General features: G+C 39.9%; 1 protein-coding gene across 1 annotated transcript in view; it reads right to left on the bottom strand.

The window, feature by feature from the left end:
- The window catches only part of LOC103520812, an 11,736-nt gene extending 2,378 nt beyond the window's left edge, over positions 1-9,358 (bottom strand). The window contains exons 1-9 of the mRNA XM_026831790.1: positions 9,327-9,358; positions 9,068-9,256; positions 7,991-8,262; positions 7,566-7,950; positions 5,710-5,864; positions 5,457-5,559; positions 1,530-1,801; positions 836-955; positions 48-107 (exon numbers count right to left, since the gene is read on the bottom strand). Coding sequence (XP_026687591.1) covers positions 48-107; positions 836-955; positions 1,530-1,801; positions 5,457-5,559; positions 5,710-5,864; positions 7,566-7,950; positions 7,991-8,262; positions 9,068-9,256; positions 9,327-9,358 — 1,588 coding nt within the window. The remainder of the gene's footprint in view (positions 1-47; positions 108-835; positions 956-1,529; positions 1,802-5,456; positions 5,560-5,709; positions 5,865-7,565; positions 7,951-7,990; positions 8,263-9,067; positions 9,257-9,326) is intronic.
- Between the last annotated feature and the right edge of the window lie 283 nt (positions 9,359-9,641).

Genomic DNA, 9,641 nt, shown 5'->3' with positions numbered 1-9,641 from the left:
TGGGAATAAAGGGAGAACGGGCTCTAGTCTTGATTTTAAATCATTACATGAAAGTAAAATCAAGAATGGGACGGGGTTACCGAGCTTGTCTAGACATAGGACGAAATCTGAACACAAGGCAATGCATTGTTAGGGAAATTTTATTATTTTGTAGTAGATGTGAGAAAATTCGTTGATTTGTTTAAGCTTAACCCATCTTTTAGGGAATATTTGTCCCTAAACCTAAGTCTCAGAGTGGCCTTTTTGTATATGGAGTCAAAGTATTTACATGTGAGAAACTATCAGAATAACAATATTATGTATATCCTGGTACATAGGTACTGATTTTCTCTAATCACGATCGAATAAACTACGGGCTAAAAAATTCCCGGAGGGACGGACCCAGCTTGTTTTATATGGAGTCAAAGTATTTACATGTGAGAAACTATCGGAATAACAATATTATGCATATCCTAACGTTACCAATCTTCGAACGATTCATAAGAACGGCAAAAAGACCTCTTATGCCTGATCTTACCACATAAAGTTTTCAGTTAATTCACAAGAAAGACTGGCCTGTGCAAATCAAATGGGTGACGTCAAAGAAAACCCTTGACACTGTGTTAATTCTCAGTGGTAAGATCGGCCATTTAAAACAGTTCAATCTCTGCTTGGAAACGGCAAAAAGACCTCTTATGCCTGATCTTACCACATAAAGTTTTCAGTTAATCCACAAGAAAGACTGGCCTGTGCAAATCAAATGGGGGACGTCGAAGAAAACCCTTGACACTGTGTTAACTTTCAGTGGTAAGATCGGCCATTTAAAACAGTTCAAACTCTGCTTGGAGATTCTTACCAATCTTCTGTCCATAGGGTGACGTGACATTGGTTAGTACAAGTTGTGGATCTCCAACATAATGAACTAACACATCACGAACATCATTGTGGAACTTGGAATAGGAACTGTTCTGTTGAGCTGAAAGAAACCCAGAAGACATGGATGGGTTCAATTATTATCGTTCAAAAAAAAAAAATAGAGTTTTATTATTATTATTATTATTATTATTTTATTCCCCGAGCATCCCAGTATTTTTCTACAATATCTTTGCTGGTCTCCATGGCAGGACAGTTAGGCAAGTGACAGTCCAAATATTGACAACCACATCCCCAAGGTTTCCATTCCACCTGCCAGCCTAGTTAGCTTGGTTGGTAGCGCGTCTGCCTTGTAAGCGCTAGGCCGCGGGTTAAATTGCCGCCCAGGGCAGATTTCATCCTGAGCGGATAATGTTCCTTCCCGGAACGGCTGGGTTTCTCCTGTCTTTCTTCTCTCTTCGATTTCGGGACGATAAGACCTTTGCAGTTACAGTTCCCTCCATCAAAGCTTTTTTTTTTTTTTTCAAAGTTACTTTCTCGTAGTTTTGACCTCAAATTTGGATATTTCACATCTTTCGACGTTTTATTCACATCTTTGGACGTTTTATTCACAACTTTTACCTAAATGCAACAGTTCTATTGATGACAACCCCACCCAAGGGGTTCATTCCACCTACCACTTATTCTCAGCTGGCGCACATACTTCTGATGGAACCACGGTATGCCAAACTGTGCATAGTCCAAGCACACAGCCCTGTTTAACTCCATCAGGTCATTACGAATCTTGAGCGTTAGACTTTGTGACGAGGTCGTGCACATCTCTTCATCCAAATATTCGAGGAAGTTGAGTGAGAATATGTGTTCAGTGAGTGAGTGAGGAAGTGAGTTGTAATAGGCGAGAGCAAGACTGGATCGAATGAGGACGAGACGTTTGACCGAGTCCTTGTCTCTGAAAGAAGAAGAAAAAACAAAATAAAAACCCAAGTTCAAAAAAAGGAAGGAATTTTAATTGTGCTAAGCATAAATGCTTGTCACAAATGACGTTCCCTGCTTAATGCAATACGCTAAATTTTATGACTTGACTTGGACTCGAACCACCAACCTGCAGATCCGAAGTCCACCGCGCTAACCACTACACCACTGAGGTTGGTAGTCACACCATTGAGGTAAGTAGTTCAAAAAAAGGTAAATAATAATAGTGCTCATGCTCTTTTGTACTGACTAAAGAGTTCCTTTAACCGAGCAGTAGGCTTCTTTTTTTATTTTTTCCTTGGCACCACTTTCGTATTACTTCAAGAAACATGGATGTAAAATCCATGCCTATCGAAGAATGGAAAAGATTGGTTAGAAAATTTTCGCCCTGGCCGAGGGAATAAAGTGTGGTTACAAAATTTCCATCCTGGCCCAGATTCGAACCCAGCACCACTGGGTTGAGAGGTGGTGCTCTTGACCACTCAGCCACATCAGTAGGCTACCACTATTAAGGTCAAATTCTCAAAAAATATTGAGGATAAAATTCTATACTTCGCCTGGAATTGAACCTAAGCCCTTCTGATTACCAAGATAAATGGGAAGTGTTGTCTCTTGTCGCCCATCTGTTGAGGATACTCCATACTTTACCTCAATAATATTTGCCCAAAAAAAAAAAAAAAAAAAAAACTCACCTAAAGATCTGATCCAGGTACAAATGTTTAGCCTTAGGTTCTCCCATGAACAGAGCATTCCACTGTTTGTTATACAGATTTATCACGGAATATCCCTGTAGTTCCAAATGTCTCCGTCTGAGTTCGCTAGGACCTTTGGCCCAGTTCTGTTCCAGCAGGATAGCCAGTCTGGTTTTGACACGGTGTGCACTGGTGGTGGTTAATGCATCGTGTGAATGGACGGGGTTACCGAGCTTGTCTAGACATAGGACGAAATCTGAACACAAGGCAATGCATTGTTAGGGAAATTTTATTATTTTGTAGTACATGTGAGAAAATTCGTTGATTTGTTTAAGATCAACCCATGTTTTAGGGAATATTTGTCCCTAAACCTAAACCTCAGAGTTGAATGGACGGGGTTACCGAGCTTGTCTAGACATAGGACGAAATCTGAACACAAGGCAATGCATTGTTAGGGAAATTTTATTATTTTGCAGTACATTTTTGTAGTACAAAGTATTTTGTAGTACTTCAAAGTATTTACATGTGACCACTACACCACCTGGTGGTGTAGTGGTCAAGGCGCTCGCCTGGTAAACAGGAGGGCGTGGGTTCAATCCCAGCCGAGGTATGGAATTTTATCTGTTAGTCCCTTAGCCAGATTAAACAGGTCTACACTCTCTGTTCAAATTCCCCCAGCCAGACTAAGCCTCGGTGGTTTAGTGGTCAAGGCGCTCGCCTGGTAAACAGGAGGGCGTGGGTTCAATCCCAGCCGAGGTATGGAATTTTATCCTCATACTGGTGGTTAATGCATCGTGTGAATGGACGGGGTTACCGAGCTTGTCTAGACATAGGACGAAATCTGAACACAAGGCAATGCAAGGTTAGGGTAAGGAAATTCAATCAATCGTGAATGTATTTGTGTTAAAGCAGAGCTTTTTTCACAACTTTTGTGGATATCACAGCATTACTAAGTGCCTCTTTTGCAATTAATTTCCATATTTCAATCATATTTTTACACTGGTAATGCCGCCATTGGTCGCTACTCGATTAACGTTTTTTGTCAATCCTTTTCAGGCAGTTCTATTGCGTACCTCATGCCCTGATAAATTTTTCTCCCTCCAGTCTTGATTCACACTCTTTGCACCTTTTTCTCGGGATTTCGACGCGATAAGACCTCTTATGCCGGATCTTACCACAGAGAGCTTTTAGTTAATCCAGAGTTCAAGAAAGACTGGCCTGTGTAAATCAAATGGGTGACGTCAAAGAAACCCCTTGACACTGTGTTAACTCTCAGTGGTAAGATCGGCCATTTAGAACAGTTCAATAGTTGAAATAATCAAAGACAAACATGGCACTAACAATACCCTCCTTCGTGAAGAAGCAAAAAGTGAACCGTGAAACATTCTCCTATTCGAAACCAGACGAGGCGCAAGTAACGCACATGTGCTTCACACTAGATATGAACAATCATGACCGGTCGATCTTTGCATCCAATGTGCTCACAGTGGAGAGGAAGAACAGTTCTGTGGAGTATGTATGTCTGGATGTGTATGAGTTGGAGATTGTGTCTGTGAGACATTGTGGTGATATGTCCCAGCATGTAGAGTATTACCTTACTCCTAATGATGTGCTCTATGGACAAGGCTTGATCATCAAACTACCCAATGTAGACACGAGCAAGATTGTGATCAAATACATTGTGAGTTCCAATACACCAGGGATCAGATGGAATGCCAGGGACAATGGTCTGTTCATGATATTCTCAACGTTCTACTACTCATTCGCTCGCAGTGTAATCCCGTGTCAGGATACCCCGCATGTTAAATGTTCCTACGCCGGGGAGATTATAGCTGCTAAACACTACCAGGTTCTGATGGCAGGGATATTAGTAGAGATGAAAGAAATGAATGAGAACTACACAGCACATCGGTTTGAGCAGAACCTCCCAGTGTGTGCTTATCATATTGCGTTTGCTATTGGTCAGTTCAAACATTTGGATATTTCTCGTATTATTCGCGTTTGGTATGAACAAGATATTGAGCTTGATCCAACATTCGTTGAGTACCTACATAAAATCCCTCAAGTGCTGAGTGTTATGGAGAAGATTCAAGGCCCGTATGTATGGGGTATCTGTGATATTCTAATCATGAAGGAACACATCACACGATGCTACCCTTGTCTCAACTGGTTATCCCAGTATGCAGGCAGGGTTCGATTCCCGCCCAGGGCAGATTTCATCCTGAGCGGATAATGTGCCTTCTGGGAACGGCTGGGTTTCTCCTGTCTTCCTTCTCTCTTCGATTTCGGGACGATAAGACTTTGCAGTTACAGTTCCCTCCAGCAAAGCTTTTTTTTCTTATTCAAAGTTACTTTCTCGTAGTTTTGACCTCAAATTTGGATCTTTCACATCTTTGGACGTTTTATTTACAACTTTTACCTAAATGCAACAGTTCTATTGATGACAACCCCACCCAAGGGGTTCATTCCACCTACCACTTATTCTCAGCTGGCGCACGTACTTCTGATGGAACCACGGTATGCCAAACTGTGCATAGTCCAAGCACACAGCCCTGTTTAACTCCATCAGGTCATTACGAATCTTGAGCGTTAGACTTTGTGACGAGGTCGTGCACATCTCTTCATCCAAATATTCGAGGAAGTTGAGTGAGAATATGTGTTCAGTGAGTGAGTGAGGAAGTGAGTTGTAATAGGCGAGAGCAAGACTGGATCGAATGAGGACGAGACGTTTGATCGAGTCCTTGTCTCTGAAAGAAGAAGAAGAAGAAGAAGAAAAAACAAAATAAAAACCCAAGTTCAAAAAAAGTAAGGAATTTTAATTGTGTTAAGCATAAATGCTTGTCACAAATATTTGCCAAATAGCAACTATACAATACATAGCTCACTACTAGACCTGTGATGACATTACTTATACTTATAGCACTACTTATACTTATTTACCTCAATAATATTCGCGAGGCAATGTCTAGGAACTTGGGATGTTGTGTGTGGAGGGGATAGGACACCAAATAGCAACTATACAATACATAGCTCACTACTAGACCTGTGATGACATTACTTATACTTATAGCACTACTTATACTTATTTACCTCAATAATATTCGCGAGGCAATGTCTAGGAACTTGGGATGTTGTGTGTGGAGGGGATAGGACACCAAATAGCAACTATACAATACATAGCTCACTACTAGACCTATGATGACGTCACTATTGTCCTCGCAGTACCGAACGCATTTGTCGAGTAGCGCATGCGCAGGAGTGTAATGTTCCGAATGAATAATGATGTGACGACAGGCGGCGTAGATTAACCTGGAACTCATGCGCTCTGGCGGAATTTTGGCGAACAGTCTGCAAGAAGAGAAGAGAATGGAATAGAGTGGATTATAAAAATGAAGATAAACAGTTCATAGGTACTGTCAGAAAAAAAGAAACATTTTCACTTAAAAGGAGCTATCTTAGTGGATTAGCGCGTCTACCTTCTAAGTGCTAGATCGCGGGTTCGATTAACGTCCGGGGGCAGACTTTATGCTAGAAACAGATAAGGTTGTTCCTGGAACGGCTGGCTTTCTCCCATCCTGTCTTTCTTCTCTTTACGCTTTCGGGAAGAAAAGACCTCTGCAGTTCCCTCTTTCAAAATCTCTTCAAAAAAAATTGGTCTTCAGACTACGTGCTATCTGAAGTCCACAATGTTTGTCCAAGGATTCTCTACAGATCAAATTCTATGAAAAATGTACTGCTGAATCTGAAACTGTTTCTAGAGGGAACTCCAACAACGGAGGTGTTATCGTCCTGAAATCGCAGAGAGAAGGACACGATAGGAGAAAGTCAGCCGTTTCGAGAACGAACCTCATCTGTTTAATATAATGTTAGTCCCCGGGCTGGAATAGAGTCCGCGACCTAGCGCTTACAAATCAGACACGCTACCCTTCAATGTAATAGATCAGTTGCACTTACTTGGGTAATGTTTCAAAGTCATAGAGCAGGAAAAATGAGGACCAACGGAATTTTTCTTTTTCTTCTACGACTTCTAGATCCCAAGATATGCAAAAAAAAAAAAAAAAAAAAAAAAAAAAACCTTAAAATTTTTTAAAGGCGGGTTTGTTTTTTTTTTTCCAAAATTTTTTTTTTTTTTTTTTTTTTTTTTTTTTTTTTTTTTTTAACTATTGGATTACAATTTATTTGTTTGATTTTTTCAGTCCATTGCTTAATACAATTGATTAACTTAAGAAGTTTAAGCTCAGATAGTGGTCCCAACCATCCATTAATCTGTACCTACCCTCTGTATGTACATGATTTCCTTGATATCCAACATATGAATATAATCTGCCAGCAACAGAAGAAGCCTCTGAATTATTTCAACATTTTCCTCGCTCCAAAAGTTCAAATTGAGGAAAACCAATATCTTCATTAGGGATCTTGTTTCTTCAATTGTCTGAATGTTTAACGTGCTGAGAATTTCTACTAGTTTGTTTTGGAACAGTTGTTTTAGATCTGTGTTCATAAGATCTTTTACTATTTCCAAACAAACTGAGATCTGTCCTAATGAATACACATCATTGCATTTCTCTGAAAACACAAATTAACAAACAATGATTATTTTTCTTTACAATGCTTTATAACGTTGAACCACAAAACATAGGTAGCTACTATACTATGAGTACATCATTTGATAGTAACAATAACAAGCTGAGCTTTAAAAGAATTGTTTGAATGGACTTAGCTTTAATAAAAGGACTAAAGAACAAGAATAACTTTCGAGTTCCAAAGATTTTTTTTCCATGTAGGTACCTACACCTACCTACATACTTAGGTAGGTATATGTTTATGTTTCTAATTACATTAATACAATTTAAAAAAAGGAATGAATGAGAAAACCAATAAGTATACATACCAAGATGTGTAACAACAGTGGGTAGTGCTTTACTTAAAATAAGTACAGAGTATAAAGAGTCTTCAAATTTAAAACTTGAAAAATACCGAGATAAAGTCTGGTATGAAAACTGTTTCTCTGGTGAAGACCTAAACGTTTTGTCAGCATGTGATATCAACCTTTGTATTGTCTTGTGTTTCAAATGCACTCCCAGATATTGTAAATACAACATGGTACACACAGCCTCGTCAATGTCAAAATTATCACATTCCTCATTTATTCTGCTCAGGAGTTCCTTGAACCGTTCATGAGAGGTCAATTCCCTCTGGAATACATGGAATACACTATGGTGACTTTCACCTATTCCTGTTTCATATTTCTGCTCGGTAATATTCTTTGTGAAATCATCGAGGTAAAATTTGTTGAACACTTTCTGTATATCTCGTAGAACCAGTATGGCTTGACAGAGATGCTTGCTGGTGAAACTATTCTTATTTGCAGCAAATATATCAAACACTTGTTGAACCGAGTTACAGGACTTTAGCTGAGTTAGAATCTCGTCACCTAATGTGTCTGGATACAAGGTGTTGCGAAATTTGTGAGCTATCCGCCACGTTCAACATGACTACCAGGGCATCCATGAGTACAAAACAACTCAGCAAACACAGCTGATCTATGTTATCCACCAACTTGCTGAATAGAACATTGGGTATTCTGGTTTTGACGTAGGAGGGACTCAGTTTAAGTATGATGGTGGCATAGAAGACCAAATGTTTGGGACTAGCGCAGTCCAGTTCAGACCACATGGATTTCTTAATGAACTCCTCAAATTGGTAATTGCGGAAATTGTTCTGAAATAAGTAACGCTTGATGTATCTGGAAATAGAATGCAAATCACAAACAATTTTAATCCGTTACGCTGGGCAAAATCTTTTTATTAACAAAGTCTTCCCTATAATTGCACTCGTTACAATCTAGAAAAAATACTTTCCTTCCTATAGGATAAGGAAAGTAAAAAGCTTTTTTGGTCTTCCAACTTAGCCTTCCGACCGAAAGTCTTTCAATTATTCTATTCCATTTTAAATACATACCAGTTTAAAGACTATCTGTCGAAAGTCCATGTTAGAAGGCCAAGTTAGAAGATATACATATCGTATCGTCTGCACTGGAATTACCATATTGCACACTCACCTAGAGCGTAGCCTCCATAGCCGAGTGGATATCACACTAGGCTAGCACTCCGGAGGTCCCGGGTTCGATTCCCGACAGGGCCGAAGTTTTTTCGGCTCTGTGCTTAGGTCGAAAGGCCAAGTTAGAAGATATACATATCGTATCGTCTGCACTGGAATTACCATATTGCACACTCACCTAGAGCGTAGCCTCCGTAGCCAAGTGGATATCACACTAGGCTAGCACTCCGGAGGTCCCGGGTTCGATTCCCGACAGGGCCGAAGTTTTTTCGGCTTTGTGCTTGGAGTTTAGTTTAGGGTGCACTCAGCCTCGTGAGGACAAGTGAGTAGCTACTTTAATCGAGTAGCGACCAGTGGCGGCATTACAAATCACAAGAAACGAGCGATGATAAATATGATGATTGAGTAAATGAAAGACTTGTAATACTGTGATACCAACAAAGTTGTGAAAAAGCTCTCTTTACCACAAAGATTCATGGTTTGACATTCACCTAGAGCTGAAGAATATGAGGAACCCCATTGACGGTTGATCTTGCAGCAGCACCAGCACCCGATTCCAAAACATGGTATGTATCTGCGAATTATCTGTTTGTACAAATCGTATCAGGTCTGAAATGGTTCCTAAAGTATCCATGGTGTTGAGAAGATTGCTGGGTTCCTTGAGCTTGTTCAGTAGGGACCTGGGAAATAAGCGATTAAGACATGAGTGATCTTGGATTCAAGACTGGAATTTTTGCCTTTTTTTTGAGCGGGTTACCCGGTAAGGGGAATTGATTGGCCATCCTTTGAACGGTAATAGGGATTAGTTGAAATAAACCCTGAATGTCAAAAGTTGATCTTTAGAGGAAGCCGATCTATGAAGGTGATGATGTAGAACTGTACGAATCATGACTTCTTTGTTTCCAACATAGGTGTGACAGGTGTCCTGAAATAACAACATGAAAAGTGAAATATTTTAGGAAATTAGATCACTACATTTTGGTCTCAACAGTACCTGGTAAAGGCTCCTGTTTACTTTTTCAGGATTTATTGTGCAATAGGTAGATCACTACATTTTGGTCTCAA

The sequence above is a fragment of the Diaphorina citri genome, unplaced genomic scaffold, assembly GCF_000475195.1.
Source record: "Diaphorina citri unplaced genomic scaffold, Diaci psyllid genome assembly version 1.1 scaffold4110, whole genome shotgun sequence".
Lineage (NCBI taxonomy): Eukaryota > Metazoa > Arthropoda > Insecta > Hemiptera > Psyllidae > Diaphorina > Diaphorina citri.
The sequence above is the reverse complement of the archived record's forward strand: the minus strand, read 5'-3'. Positions and strand labels throughout refer to the sequence as shown.